This window comes from Passer domesticus, chromosome 10 (assembly GCF_036417665.1).
Source record: "Passer domesticus isolate bPasDom1 chromosome 10, bPasDom1.hap1, whole genome shotgun sequence".
Taxonomy (NCBI): domain Eukaryota; kingdom Metazoa; phylum Chordata; class Aves; order Passeriformes; family Passeridae; genus Passer; species Passer domesticus.
In genome coordinates, this window is record NC_087483.1 from 17702840 (window position 1) to 17718674 (window position 15835).

The 15835-nt window shown below is 40.6% G+C and overlaps 1 protein-coding gene and 1 long non-coding RNA gene across 2 annotated transcripts in view; both read left to right on the forward strand.

The window, feature by feature from the left end:
• KLF7 (KLF transcription factor 7) overlaps nucleotides 1–8441 on the forward strand; it is a 65969-nt gene extending 57528 nt beyond the window's left edge. Inside the window, exon 4 of the mRNA XM_064434109.1 lies at nucleotides 43–8441. Within this exon, the coding sequence (XP_064290179.1) occupies nucleotides 43–94 (52 nt within the window). The 3' untranslated portion in view covers nucleotides 95–8441. The remainder of the gene's footprint in view (nucleotides 1–42) is intronic.
• A 4244-nt stretch (nucleotides 8442–12685) lies between these two features.
• Nucleotides 12686–15835, forward strand: part of LOC135308761 (uncharacterized) — a 30894-nt gene continuing 27744 nt past the window's right edge. The window contains exons 1-2 of the long non-coding RNA XR_010369139.1: nucleotides 12686–13347; nucleotides 13962–14125. This is a non-coding gene — a long non-coding RNA (uncharacterized LOC135308761). The remainder of the gene's footprint in view (nucleotides 13348–13961; nucleotides 14126–15835) is intronic.

The following is a 15835-nucleotide window of genomic DNA, read 5'->3' on the forward strand; positions in this document are numbered from 1 at the left end:
AATCCTATACTTATTTCATTTCCTGCTTCCTTTATGTTGCAGGTGTTTTTCCAGGTCGGATCACCTCGCCCTCCACATGAAGAGACACATCTAAATGTCAGTCAGCTTGGCATGGATGTCATCTGGGCTGAGTGTTGTGAGATGAAAGTGGAACTCAAGTTACAACGTGCTACCTTACAGGAGAAGAGAACTTGATCCCGTGCAGTCCTCTGTACAGGGACCACATGCTCACAGTGTCATGCTCCCAGTTACACTTCAATACCTACATCGGTTCTTTTATGCCTTGCCCCAGCTGGATGGGAGAAGATGCAGGCGAGGAAATGGTATAGAGGTGAAGTCAGTGAAAAAGAACAATTACTTACAGCACTTCATCCCTCTTGGATTCGTTTCCTGTTTTTACCAGTGGAAATCAAAGGAGGCTTCCCTGCAGGTGGACGGCAGTAAGAGGGGCTTATCTAACTTGCTTCTCAGTGCAACTCCGTAGAAGAATATGTCGTCTTGAAGTTGCATATTTGTAGCACTAACTTTCTTTTTAAATAGATGGGGGGAAAACAAATGACCTAGAAAACCAAATCCCAGTTTGGTAGCCAAAATTAACCTCTTGGTTTTTTTGTTCTTTTTCTGAGAATTCCTAATTTTCAGTGCATCAGACTTCTCACAGACACTTTGACCTGTCTTGGTTTTGGTTCTTCTTCCCAGAACTGAGCTATTGAGATCCTTTTAAGTCAATACCAGTGGCCTTAATGGCAGTAGACTGTGGAGTGACACTTGTGACACAAACATCCTCGTTTTGGCCTGAGTTTATGTAGACTTCATGGAGGATTATATTTTTGTTGGTTGTTTTTATTTTATTTTTTTTTTTTGGCTATTGCACAACATATGCACTAGGGACTCTGGAAGCTGCTGCCACGATGGCTAAGTAGCCAAGGGATAAACCCCTGAGATACAGCACCTAATATCTCTGTAAGCCTCACCTTATTGCCATAGCTAGGACTTCTTGTTTATTTTTTGAACAAAAAACTTCAAAAGCTTGTTTGGAAGCTTAAACCTTTTTTCTCTTTTCTCCACAAACAAGTGATCTTCAGAACTCCTTGTCTTCACCTGGATATCAGTCTGGGACTGGCCACACAGGCATGACTACAGGATTCCTTCCACATCATGTGAGCAGATTAGCCACAACCCACGGTGATTTAGTGGTGAATTATGTTGCTTTTTCTTGCAGTTCTTCTATTAACCAATTTAAAACATTAGCCTTTTGTTTCTGTAAAGAGCACCTGCAGACGTTTTCATTTACACCTGTTTGTTGAGCATCTTACATACAAAAAAAACCCCCAAGCCAAAAATCCTACTCCAGTCTCTGAGTAGGAAATCAAGAACATCTTCCAAGTACAATGGCTTCATTCAGCATTAGCCCGTTAAAGAAAATATCAAAGTCCTGCTTTTCTGTTCATCAAGTTGATGCTGTAGCCCACTCCTATATGAAAAAATGTAACCATGTGAGCGGTGAAGGAAGGGATTGGATTTTACATACAGCAGTGAGGCATTTCCAAATGATTGGTCCAAAGTATTACTAACCTAGAGGTCCATTTTGGCCTACAGTGTGAATCATCAAGGAGAAGTGGAGGTCTCATGCTCACCCTTCCGTCATATTGATAAATTGATTTCTTTGGCTCAAAGTGGATTAAAGTCTTCATTAAAAAAGGAAAAAAAAAACCTAAAAAATGTGTTGCCATAACTTGTATTTGAACCTATTTGGCACTGGCCCTGACTCCAAAGACTGCATTTAGGACCATGAAAATGGCCTATGCAAGCAGGCAGGTGGTCATTAGGTTGTATATTTTGTATATTCTCGGACCATCCCTACAAGATGTGTCTAGAAACTAAACAAAATAGCGTGTGGTCCACAAATGGTTGCTGCTCTTTTATAATGTATTAGCCAACTGCCCTTCTTTGACTGTTTTGACTCATTGACTGTTAAATATTTCCCTTAATTTATGTTTTGGGAAGTAAAATTGTACTCTAAGGGGAAAAAAGAGCAAACAAGAAACTCAATAGATGTTTTTAAGAGCCGTCACCGGGATCCTTGGCACTTGAATTCTCAGCATTTTGCAACCTTTGGTTCCAGTGAGAGATTGAATTTATTCAAAAGATGCTGGTTTTCCTCACAGTTTTCACAAAACACTGTGACTGTCAACTGAACACTTTGGGGACGGGGGGAAATACGATGTCTGGCCCATATGGCATGAAATATGGACCAAAATCTAACCATCTTTTAGGGGCAATGATGTAATATTCATGATAAGAGCATGAGAGAGAGTGAAAGAAAGTCAGAAAGAAAGAGAGAGAGAAGAAAAATTGAATTTATTCCAAAGATTTAAACTAACTATACTCTATATGTGTATATATATATGCTTATATATATATATATGTATACATTTAAAAATTGCAGAGCACTGCTTGCTGACAATCTCGTATTTCTCTACTTCTGTATTTGCATACTTCTTATGGCCATTCCACCCAGCTGTTTCACTGGGACTGAGGGCCCTAGAATCCAATTTATGTTGGAGCAAATAGAGCATCCTGCCAGATCACAGAATCACAGAGTGTCCTGAGTTGTAAGGGACCCACAAGGATCATCAAGTCCAACTTCTGGCCCTGCACAAGACATCCCAAGAATCCCACCATGTGCCTGAGAGTGTTGTCCAAATGCTCCTTGAGCTCTGGCTGGCTTGGGGCTGTGACCACTTCCCTGGGGAGCCTTTTCTGGCATCTGACCACCTTCTGGGTGAAGAACTTTTTCCTAATGTCCAGCCTGAACCTCCCCTGACACAGCTCCATCCCATTCCCTTGGATCCTGTCACTGGTCACCAGAGAGCAGAGATTGGTGCTGCCCCTCTGCTGCTCCTCAGGAAGATGTCTAATGGGAATTGAAACCTCAGCTATGTGAAACTGTAGAGCATCCAGTGAGTGTATTAGATTTTAAAAAGTATAAGAGAATCCTAGAATTTCCTTACTGTAGTGTCCTAAAATTTATGCTCTCAAATTCTCCACTATGATATTCATTGGCTGTGAATCTGCATAAATATCCTCCTTTGCTCTCTGAACACACCTGCCTTTAGGCGTGCTATCAGTAGTATACAAATCTTAATTATTAAGTGATGGTTTAAATACCCGACTCTATTTAAATTGGAAAAAGTCAAGCAAGACTGTCTTTTAGTTCCAGTTGTCATTTACAGTCTTCTTGGCATCTTATTTAAATATACCAGAACAAGGGCCCCAGGGGAAAAAATGCTGAAATATATCTTTACGTTGTTCAAAAAGCAGGCCTACATCTAAATCCTGGATCCAAATAGCCTAAAAAACATAGAAAAAAGGGGGGTAAAACACAGATTTCAAATTTCTCAGGCTTTGTAGCAAGTCTTGAACTCTGAAGCCAAAATTTGAGCTTTGGAACCACCTCTTATGTTTGAAAAGGGTGATATTTTCGGCTATATGGTGTACCCAGTCAATCTCTTGACTTCAGTTTTTGGGTGCTCATATGCAAGTGTCATAGTCATTACTAAAATTTTCAACCGTAATTTTGGTATTTTATAGAAGGCTCCATTTTGGAAAGGCATAATTAGTGACACATTCCAGGATTGTTTTTTTTTACAATGACAAGTTTTGTTTCATTGCGGATATTTTAAGCTGTACACTTCAAACTTGTGTAGTCTGTTATAGTTAGTTCCTTTTTGGGCCTGTGTCTCCTTGCTAAAGTTGTACAGTTGTTCTCTCTGTAAATTATGAGTAGAATCAGACTAAAGAGGAAGGGCTCTGTGTAAAGCAAACCCATAAATTTGGTGACAGTTGAGGACAGTTATCCAGCTGTAGAAAGGAGAAGCTTTACCTCGTTTCCTTCAATGTGAGATTTATGTCTATTTGCAAAAGAGAAGCCATTATAAGAAAATCAGATAGTGGTTTCCAAGGTTATGGAACTATAGGATGAAAACAGATTGAGCTGAAAGTCTCACAAAATAGTGTACACAGAGGAAGCAACTAAAATAAATGTGAGTTTTTGTGATTAGCTAAATAATATTTTGGATCAGAACAGTCAATTACAGAATCATGCATGTGGAAAGGGGCCTCCAGAGGCCATCTTTGCCAACTTCCAGCTAGAGCTGGTTGCTCATGACTGTATCCAGCTGAGTTTTAAATATCCTCAAGAATGGAAATTCTGCAATCTCTCTGTCCAAGCTGTTCCAACATTTACCCACTTCAATGGTAAAAAAAAATTCCAAACATCTGTCTGTCAGGTAGGAATTTTTTAATGTTCAAATTTGTTTTCAGGCCTCTTCCGCTGTGCACCTCCAAGAAGAGTCTGGCTTCTTCTCTACAGTCTTGGTTAGGTATTTGGAGATAGCAATAAGATCTACACTTACCCTTCTCTTCCTAAGGCTGAATCATGTTTCTCAGCCTCTCTTCATCCATCATGCGTTCCAATACCTTCGTGGGGAATCTCTGCTAGACTTGCTCCCATATGTCAGTCATTTTTGTGATTGGGGAGACCAAGACAGAATATTCCAGGTCAAGATGTGCTTTGTATGTGACAGTGTTGATAAAATATATTTATTCTGGATTTTTCCATTATCTGAGACAAAGTCAAGATTCTATTTTAAAAACTAACTAATAAAAAATAATTTAGGAAGCACTGTTATAAATAGTTTTCTAATCAAATTTGCCAAATCTGCACATAAAAGTATGCTTATAAAAATATACTTCTGTACCACCAGCTTGAGGCCTGGCTAGCAAAATTTGGGTTTTTTCGATGTGATCATTGATGGTTCACTTTGAATTAAAAATTGTATTGTTTCATTTGTACTGTATCAAATATGAAGACTCACGATGCTGTATTTTAGTCACTTCTTACACTAAAACAGCACTTCAATGCATCTTTATTCTGTTTGGTTTTCCCCTTAGGAGATAAAGAGCAACATAAAATATCAGATATATTTTATAGAGATTGGTCTAAAAGTGGATGGCAGAATCCAGAGTATTTTTCATTATGTCTGAGTTGTTCTTTTTCAGTAGCTAGTACTCAATCTAGACAATTACATTATCTGGCTAAACTAGCAACTGAAGTGAAATTCTAGATTCTTTCAATGTCTTGGACGAGGCCCTGAGCAGTCTGATCTCACTAAACAAAGCATTGAATCTTGGATTAGGTGACCTCCAGAAGTACCTTCCAATATTAATTTTTCTGTGTTTCTATGATTCATTTCACAGCTCTTACTTATTAAATGTGTACTGGTTCTATTTTGTCATAGTCTTGTGTTGATGAAACAGACTGTAGGGCAGATCTGTAGGTTTTTTCTCAAATTCTGAGCGTTTCATTCTTCTTAAACTTTATAAGGTTTCTTCATGAGGGAGACCTAGAAAGGAAAAAATCTTAAAAGAACCCAGACCCTTAGCAAACCAGTTTGAAGCAACATCATACCTTGATATGTGTCACAGCTGCAAGGACTAGCCAGTTATTATGGAAACAAGTTTGCTAGACTGGAAGACCCATGTGATAGGTGAACATTTTTTTCATTCATTCTTATTTTCCTCAGACTTTTTGGAATTGCTTTTTTTCTTGGGGTAGCACATTTTCACTTAATGCATGGAAAGCACTGACCAAACACAAATGGAGAAGAAGAATCTGAATGCAAGAGGATCCCTCAGTCCTTGCTTTCAGAATTGTTTTAACTTCAGGCTTTAAAAAGTAACTAATCACTAGGGTGTATAGCTAAAATGGAGTAGATCAATATGATTGTTGCAGTGACTGATTGTATCTTAGTTGTGACCTTTCTGATGTCTACAGAATCAGGCTTTCTCCCTCATTTTTTTCTGACCCTAGACAATTTGGGGTTTGTATCTAATATAAAGGTTGCTCCTCCTATTTAATACACTTTCTTTGTCTGTATACAAAAGAGGTGGTAATTGGTACTTTTGGCAAAGCTGATGAAGTCCAACTTTTTTAAGTGTTTCCCTTCCTCTTCTCTAAATGTATGTCAAATCTTTAAATTTAAAAAAGAGGAAAATTTTGTAAATAATTTAATGTTACAAGGCCAGCAATCAGTGGATCAAGGGCTTTTACTCTTGATTTCATTCAGGACTTGGCACATTCTGTCATTCCATCCAGTAAGACTGTTTTTGAGCTTTCATATCCTGGGCGATGCTCTAACCCAGAACTTCTAAACTACTTGTTGCTGATTTCAGATAGAATTGCACTTGTAAAGATATCTACGTACCAAGAAAAAAAAAACAAAAAACAAAACACAATGCTTGACAATAACTATTTAACTTTGTCTTGAAAAAATAGAAATATTTTTCTCCCAACATTGACAAGTCTTGCCTGTCTTTCAGTAGCATTTAAACTACACCTTCATGAATGATCTTTTCCAGGTCATGCTTGGATATTTTTCTTCTTTTTATCACACTTGAGTCTCTTTTTATTAACAGTTTAGGGATGAATACTGCAGTCTTTCTCCTCCACAGCTCTGCACAGGCTTCAGTGGCAAGATTTAGCATTGTAACTACTGTAGGATCTGGCCTACCAGGTACTAAGATCTGTGTTGTAAAGCTGAGAATTTCCTTAGAGTTCTCCCTTAGAGGAAGAAGTCTTGAGAATACTTGTGCTATATAAGTTATATATATAATGATATAGTTGTATATATAAATTATATACATAAAAATGTCAGACTGGGGAGTAGACTGCCTTTATCACCTCAAAAATGAGTTTCCCTACCTGAAAACTTGCAAATGCAGGCATCATTTTAGAAACAGGGTTTTATAGTTTTCCTTAATGCTTGTTGATGGCATTTTTGGTGTAATAATTGAAGTTGGAATCTGTGATTTTCAAAATGAAAGCTTTGATGACTTTTTTTTTTTTTTAAAGTGCTTTGGTCCTAACTTCTGTATACTGCCAGAAGACAGGTTCTCCACCCTGTCTCTGTGTGGGTGTGGATGTACATCAGTAAACTGTATATACCTACACAGAAACTGAGCTACTGACTTACAGTTTGTAGTAGCCAACTGTGCCTATTGCTTTCATTTAAGGAGGGCACTTGCTGTTGCCACTGCATTTTAGGAATCATGTCAGCTTCTGTGGGAAAGTTTTCAACAGTGCTGGGAAATACATGTTGCTGTGTACTGTGAATGAGTAGGCTGCAAATCTGGGGATTGGGAGGGAAGGTGGGAAGGGAGGGGGATGAGGGTTTCGCATGTACACACTAAAGGGAACTAGAATGGACAGAAACATGGGAATTTTAGCCTTTATTGTTGGGCTCTCGGGGAAATGAAAAGCTAACATGCAGTCCCTGGAAGGCCTGATGGCTGAAGGGCTGATCTTTATGTTTTGCAACATATGTTTTACCCATCACTCTGTATTTAAATCCCCAGACCTGTCAGATTCTTGAAGTAGATCAAAACACTGGTTTAAACACTACTTTGTTACCAAGGCCATGTCTCTACCAGGGAAGCTGTCCTACATTAAAATCTAGCTAAACCACTTTGTAGCTGCACCTGTTATGTGATTGCCTGGATCAAGTTTGCATTGGCATCCTATGCAGTTAAGCTGAAGTGTAAGAAATGCTTCAACTAATTAAGATACCTCTACAGGAAGGTTCTTGCACCAGTTTAAGTACCTGGTTTTGAAATCACTGCATATAAACCATAAGAGCTTTTCTCTTGGAAACAAGGCCTTAGTTTGGCATGTCTGCTCATCTAGTTAAAAAATAATAATGCAGGCTGAGATTTTTTTTTTTTCTGCTTTTTGCTTTTCAAAGTGACCTGTTTTCCCTTTTGTTCTTTGAAACTTTTCTTGCTCTCTAGCACACATTAAATTTTTGTTTGGGGAATTTTTGTTTAACAACAAAAACAATGACAACAAAATGTATGAATGCTCCCTATGGAAAAAAAAACCAAAAAAAAAACCCAACAAAAAAACAAACAACATTGCTTGAAGGACTTTCATTTTGCACTATAATTTTTCTTTTACCAGATGTGTCTGACAAGTGCATTTCGGAGATGCCCTCGGTCACGTTCACTCAGGCCTACTCTGGTATTTCTAATATATCACAGAAGTACCCAATCTTGTAGCCCTCAGTTCTGCCTTTTTTTGACATTTTATTTTTTTTAAGCTTTTTATATATATATATATATATAAATATATTACTTTGTCAGTTTTTTTGCTGTACAAAAAGTCTTAAGATTTAAAAATATTATTTGTATTATATGATGGTGGTATGTTAATGTTACAAAATTATTAATGAAGAAAAAATTTATTTTTGTTACTGGTCTGTTTCATAATTCTTTTTTAAATTGGTATATTGTAAGATATCTATGCAAAAATGTTATGTGACGCATTTTTATTTAAGAATGTAATATGTGTAATAAACTGTAGAATGTGTTTGGCCCAACAATGTTTAGTGTGCCTCATACATTATTTCTTTATGAAAACTTGTGTGAAGAGTGAAATGGCTTTTGGAGTTAAGGCTATGGTTCTGTAAACAGTTATTGACATAAAAATACAACTTCTAAGTGTACTTTAGCTCATCAGAATAATATTTCTGGATTTAGGTAATTTATTTGTAACGTGTTTTGTAACAGTTCAAGTGTTGCTTTTATTCACGCTGTGCAACATGTTGCTTTTGGAAAAGATGCTCAGGAAGGAAGTTCTTATTCTTAAAAGCTGACCAAATTTGGCTTGTAATACTGCTTCTTTTGGAGTCAGTGATTTCTGTTATTTGATAGTTTACACTTGTTGAAGATTTCAGCCAGTATTATTTTTGTAAAAGACACACAGAACAGTTGTGTTTTATTTTCCATGCTTAGCTTTGCAACATGTGTCAGTCAGTGGTCAAAACAGGTCTAGACTTTGAGGCTCCTGAGAGCTTGTGCTGTGCTCTGGTCCGTGTGTCAGGCTGTCTCACAGGAGTGCAGCATTGTTCTTTCCCCGCCTCAGTCATTTAGTCTCCCTCGTTAATGTCTGCAAAATTGCAAGCACAATTGAATCCACCTGGATGCTCAAGTACTAAAAACGTATTTAGGCAGTAAAACCAGTTATTTTGAGCACAATTAGTTTGCAGTGTCATGACATAAAATGAAATTACTTTTTTGAGACCGGCCAGTATCCCTTTAGGTTTTTGCTGCTTGTGCTCACGCAGTGCAGCAGCCTCAGTGGGCATGGCAGCAGGACATTCTGTAGGGCCCATCTGATGCCAGCTGGCTGAGTTTCATTTCTGGGACAACATGCCTCACTTGCCCTGTCGGGGAACCTGCTAGGATTGTTTATGTCAGACAGACAGAGGGTAGGATTCCCCTTCTGACATCTGCATCTAGAAGTCAGATGATCACTCTAGCCTGCCCATTTATACTCCCTCTGTTGCTAATGAAGAGAGACATATCCAGAGGTAGCTCACTCCAGGGGATGAGTTGAAGGCAGAAGGAACTGCGGTGTTGTTAAACATTTCTGGAAAACCATATGGTCAAGTTGGAAGACAGTGAAGAAGTGATGCCCATGGCTGCTTTGGTCACTCAGGTTGTACCAGGTGTTTAATGATGGATGTAATTTGGAGTGTTTGGGTGTATGTTAAGAAACAACTCTTGAGCACTGAGAAAGGGCTCAGCACAGGTCCAAATTTTGGGCTTCTGTTATAAATGGTCAAAACTGGATCATGTTCTGTCTGCTTCAGTATGACAGTGGCATCTTGGGGTCACAGGGTTTGAGTGATTGAGACAGCTCAAAATAGCTGAAAAAAACGGTCTCTTTGTTGTGGATCAGTTTGTAGTATGTAGGTATGAACTGAGTTATGTTTGACAGAATTATTTCTGCAAATAGAATTTTCACATTATAGCTTTTTTTTTCCTTGCAAATACAAGGTCTAGGTTCCTTTACTTTCTCTCTTTATTGAAAACTTCTGGAAGCTTTTAGCATCTCACCTACCTTGATCTGTCTGACAGTTGCATATGTCTGTACATCTAGACAAAAATACTTCTAGTGTAATTTAGTCCTTTGCTCTCCACCTGTAAGAGGGACATCCAAAGACCTTTTGAAGGGCAGCACAGCATGAAACCCAACTGGAGGGATGATTATCAATTCCAGGTAAGGATTTAACCTGGTTGTTTTCCAGGAAGTTTCAGAAAATACGATGCTTTGCTATCAAACACGTCCTCTTAGAAGCAAGTAGGTTATTAATCTGCAGAAGTAGCTGTCAGACACTTCCCTGGGCTGGAGGCCAGGGAAAGGACAGAAAATGAATGAACACCTCCTCTTTGGCATTTTTCAGTAGCACACAGTCACACAGCTTGGGCAACTCCTGCTGTTTGGTGCAGAGGTTTCTGAGGAAAAAAATTCATGTACTTCTAGGGTTGAACTGTATATGAGCCTTCTGTTGAGCTCACCTGATGCAAACTCTCCATTGTACAAATTTAGCATGACTTTTTGGACACAGAGTCATAGAACAGGTTGGGCTGAAAGGGACCTTAAAGATCATCTGGTTCCAAACCCCCTGCCATGGGAAAGGATGTCACCCACTAGGTCAGGTTACTCAGAGCTCCATCCAGCCTGTCTTGAACACTGCCAAGGATGAGGCATACAGACCTCCCAGGGCAACCTGTTCCAGTGCTTCACCACCCTCTGAGTAAAGAATTTCTTCCTAATACCTAATCTAAGCCTGCTCAATATTAATTTAAAACCATTCCTGGTTGACCCATCACTATCTGCCCATATGAAAAGTCCCACTGTGCTTTTTATGAGCCCTGTTAAGTTACTAAAAGACTGCAGTGAGGTCTCCCCCAAAACCTTTTCCATGCTGAACAGCCCCAGCTCTCTCAGATTTTTCTCCCCTCTTTTTTTTTTTTTTAATTATGATTTTTATTTTTGGCTTTACTCACCTTTTTCTAATGAGTGTAAACAAGGAGAAACATTAAATGTGAATGAAAGTGAAGGTTTGCCATCAGAATCATGGTGCTTTTACTTTTTACTGCTTTTTACAAATATTTGTAATACTTCTGGGTTTAATTGGTTTTTTAAAATGTCAGTTTTGATATGAAATAAACAGGTTTTCATTAACAGTTACTGACCACCTGGCTGGAAATCTTTCCAAAGGCCCAGTCACAAGCCATATCTGCTGACTGAAAGCTCAAGTGCCTCATCATGTGCCTCTGTGGTACTTAGAGCTATTGAAGGTTGTTGGAACAATTACTTCCAGGGGCCTTCTGTGTCCATGGCTTGGCCATGGTCTTCACTCTTCTGGAAGTCTCTTTTCTGAAATCATAACAGCCACATCCTCTTTTCACAGAGCCTTCCTCATATACCCCTGTGCATGGTTTCAAATTCATTATCTGCTTCTGTTCCGTCAGTTTAATGTTGGTTGATGAGAGGCAATAAAACTGAACAAGACAAAGATGCTGCAGCTAATTAGTCTTGAGGTTAAAATTCTTCAGGGTTTTGAATACTCTTCCAAACTCAGTCAAATTTAGCTTTACCTTCTGAATTTCTGCTGGTCTCTTTGGAGGTGCAGACTGAACAAAAGTACCTCAAACAGGTAGAACAAGAATTCAGCTTGAGATTCCCAAGTAACATAGAGTGTGGGAACTGGGAAGCAGAGTCCCACTCCAAGCAAATGTTTGCCTTCTGGTTTGAAGATCTTATCTAGTGTTTCTAATTTACTGAGGTAATCAGGAGGCTCTTCTCTCAGGATTCAGTCTAGCTGATGTCATGAAACCTAGGACTAGTACTAAGCACACAAGTAAAGAGAAGTGTAGTTAAGCGACAATACCATTTTAAAAGCATTTTGGAATACTCAGGAAGTATCTTTGAGAAATGGGAACTTTCCTGCCCTTCAACAAAAGCTTTTTACCCTTGCAAAATAAATACAAGTAGCTAAAATTCAGCAATTATAACCTTGGTATTTTCAGGTGAATATTTTGGTCCCAAAAATAAATGTTACTTTCCACCTCTTTCCCGTGACCCTGAAATAGTGTGGCTGGTTTATGGTGTGGAAGGAGCTGCTAGAAAGAAGATAATTTGGAATAGGAAGGAGGTCACAGCCCTCATGATCAAAGAACAGCACCTGATGCTCTGGGAAACAGTGAAAGCTGCCAGTGTGTAACCTAAATGCAGTTCATGAGCTGTGGCACAGAACAGAAGGACTCAGCTACAGATCTTTGTCTCCATGTAAAGTCATGCAAGGAGCACCCAGGCATCCACTCAAACACCTTGCGATCCCAAGTAATGATAATTACTAAACCTTAACTGTTTCCATTCTGCTTTTATTTTGTGATGCTTATTTTGCAAGCATTTCCCCAAATCGTCTCAGCCCACTCCTCATTTCTCTCCTTTTCCATATTTTCACGCTGCCAGAGCACGGTTTCCCTTCCCAGCGCTGTGGGGAGCAGGGCGCACAGCGGGGCCCTCAGGCGCCTCACAGCCGGGCGCTGCGGGGAGCCGGGCCCTCAGAATGGCGCCTTTCTCCCCTCAGGTGCCCCGGCACAGCCGGCCCGTCCCGTCGGGCTCCTTTGGGCATCGACTGCGGGAGCCAGCCCTGCTCAGGGCCTCGGCAGCTGGAAGTGGTGCCATCAGCAGCAGGAGCACTGAGGTGGAAGGGAAGCACGGGATGACATGTCCTCCCGTCAGGTGGGGCCTTTCCCGGTACACGGAAGCCATGCTGCCCTCTCCCCACACAGTGGTTCTGTCACCCCTCTTCTGCCATCCCCTATGTCACTCTTTGGTGTCACCCATTGCAAAGCTGTCCAGGCATTCTGTAGAGTCAGGAGGGTGTTTATTTTCACTAAAGATGTATAAAATGTAACCAAAAAATTATAAAATGCCGCCATGTTCTTTGTGGTGGGCATTGCTATTACCTCCTTGTCTGCTTTTTTGTCAGCATTCCAGATGCTGAGTGCCTGCTCCCCTAAGCCATGGTATGGATTGAATTCAGCCACCTAGGCATCCACAAGTCACATTTTCATTAGTGAACTCAACACAGAGCCACAGTCTGATTGTACTGTTAAAATGTTGGTATGGCCCTGTCAGACACCCCGCCACAGCCCTGCCTGGCGGGACCGAGGGCCAGTGGGTGCTCAAAAGCAGAGACATGGGCGCTGTTTTAGGAGATTGTGTGGGGAAAGATAGGAGATTTCAGTGGTGTGAGTTGTAAGCTGTGCTGAGCAGGCAGCCCCAGGAGGCTCCTGGTGTGTTGCCATGTCCACATGAGCACTGCCAACTCTGCCACACGACGCCATTTCTCTCAGGCTCTCCCGATGACCACAGCTGTCTGTGAGGGGAGTGCCAGGAGATCACAGGAACTGTGTCACTGTGACCAGGTATTGATCTGCAGTGTGAGAAGTAGCTGTCCTGCTTTCTGAATGCAGCCCCAACATCTGGGCCACCTCAGCTTGGCGCCTCCGATGTCCAACATGGCGCTTCCAGATGTCGGCTGTGCCAGGAGGAGCCGGGATGGCCGCCAGGCTGGGCAGGCCTCCTCCTTCCCCTGCCACTTTCTGCACTGGCTGTTACTGGCAGCAAGAGCTAGTCACATGCTCCGGAAAGAAGCTGACCTGCAGCAGTGGGCAGGTGAAAGAAACATCCAGAGGCTCCCATCCTGGGGAGGTGCTGCCTGACAAACTTAAGGAGGGCAGCTTTCTCTTTGAGGTTAGTGGAGTTATGTTATATAGGGATCAAGAGGAGAATGAGCCCCTAATTAATCAGAAATCACTGTCAGTGAGTCACTATGTCAAAAGGGTTTTGGCCAATTATCCTTCACTTTTCAGAAGTGCCCTACTTCCCATAGGGAAGGACTTTCTTGGAAGCTGCTTAAACAGATGAAAAGTGGTCAACAGTTCTGAGAAAATTGCTTATATGTTTGTGTCAATTTAATAGAGAAATGTACACTCAGATTTAAATGCATTATTGACTTTTTTGTATATTTTTTTTACAGAAGAGAAAGGGAGGAAAAGGACAATGAAGACAAAACATTCAAAGAAAACCTCAGCTCAAATTTGATTTTGAGTAGAGCAAAATGTTATGAGAAGTTGTACGGTAGGGAACTGTACGAGGATGTGGAAGTGCCAGATTGTACCCATGCCTCTGCTGACATTTTAGGTAAATATAAATAGCATAAGTACAGAATGCCCGTGGAATTCACTTGCTCCATGGCTCTAGCAGACACACAAAAAGGTGTTAATATCTGTGTAGGTGTTTTGCCTGGGTGATTCTCCTGGGAAAGCCTAATGGTGGTTTCTGCTTTCCATGGTGAGACTAGAGATGGTAGACTTAACAGAAGTTCAGGCATTAACAATAAGAAGTGGGGAGAGGGTTTCTACTGAAAGTAGCCAAGCTCAAGAGGATGGTTACAACTGTCATTTTTTAATTACTGAATTGTATGCCAAATCCAGCTTCTAGGCATTTACAGCCTAGTCTGCAGGGGACTTGAGTTGACTTTGGCACCAAGTTGGGAACAGCACCTCTCCTTGACCAAAACCAATTCCATGTAACTCTAGCCATAGATACAATACCCTTTGTTATAAATACAACAACTAATCAGTAAGGCCCAGAGAAATTTATTTTTCCTTTGTGTTGATTTTTATGAAAATAGTTTGTAACTGGTTTCAGAAAAATCCAGTAAAAGGATGTGACCCTCAGACTGTGCCATAATATTTATTCATCTGATCATGGTGCCAATTGTCTTACAGTGTGATGGGTCTGAAAACAAGGAAAGTCTGATGCCAGAATCACTTTATGCTTATGAAGTTTTTTTTCTTTTGCTTTGTTTGGTGAAAAATTCTGGCTGGTGAAAACACTTGATAGGTCAAGGATGTTTATGATTCTTCCTTTATATGCCTTATGCCCCACAGCTGACCCAGAAGAACTATTTGGAGGGGGGGACTAAACCACTTTCTGTATCACTTAGATTTAAGGCTTATTGGTTGTAGCTGCTCTTAGCTATGCGGGCATCTCCAGCTGTGCAAGGGGACAAACCTATTAGGAACCAGACTGATGTGTATTTTGTGTGCTGGCAGCTGTCAGAGTGAGCAGCTAGTCCCCATCAGCATCATCACTGCCTTGTGTGAACCCATATGTGTGCATATGTGTTTATACGTGTGTACACACACGGGTACTTAGGAATATGAAAGTTTTTATGTCCCCTCCTTACCTTTCTGGTGGTACCACAATCCTTAAGAGCATTCTCCGACCCCACCCCTATAGGTAAGCAATGTCAGAGAGGAGAGGAACAAAGCTCTTCTGAGTGTTATACAAGTGTGGTGTTAAGAAACCTTGTGTGTCAAGCCAGATACTCCTGTGTCTCTGTAAACCCATCATTTTGGTCCAAATTCACAGTAGAATTCAATTCCTAAATATTTTTACTGGTATTTGGAGTCTTTAGCCTCTCATTAACTTCCTAAACCAGGGATGATACATTCTTCTACCAGACAGGGGTACCTGCATTAAAGAAATTATCAGATTTCAAAGACACAGAGACTACAGACTGATTTCCCTGGTCTCACCTGTCTGCTAATCTGTTTAGAACACCGTGTCATTCCTGGTTTGTACTGCCTTCAATCAAGGTATATCCTGTTAAACACAAAGTTCTGCTCAGCTGACTGCCAAAGTGCAGGAGTGATAGCTTCAGTGGCAGCACCAGGCAGCTGAACTACTGTGGGCACACGGTTTGTGGTGACTGGGTACAGCTGTGAAAAGCAGGTGAGCAGCACTGACAGCAATGAGACCTGGAGTGCCCAGGGGCACTGACCAACCACCACAGGGAGCAGAGGGCACACAGGTGCAATGCATGAATGATGAGGGTATAAAAGG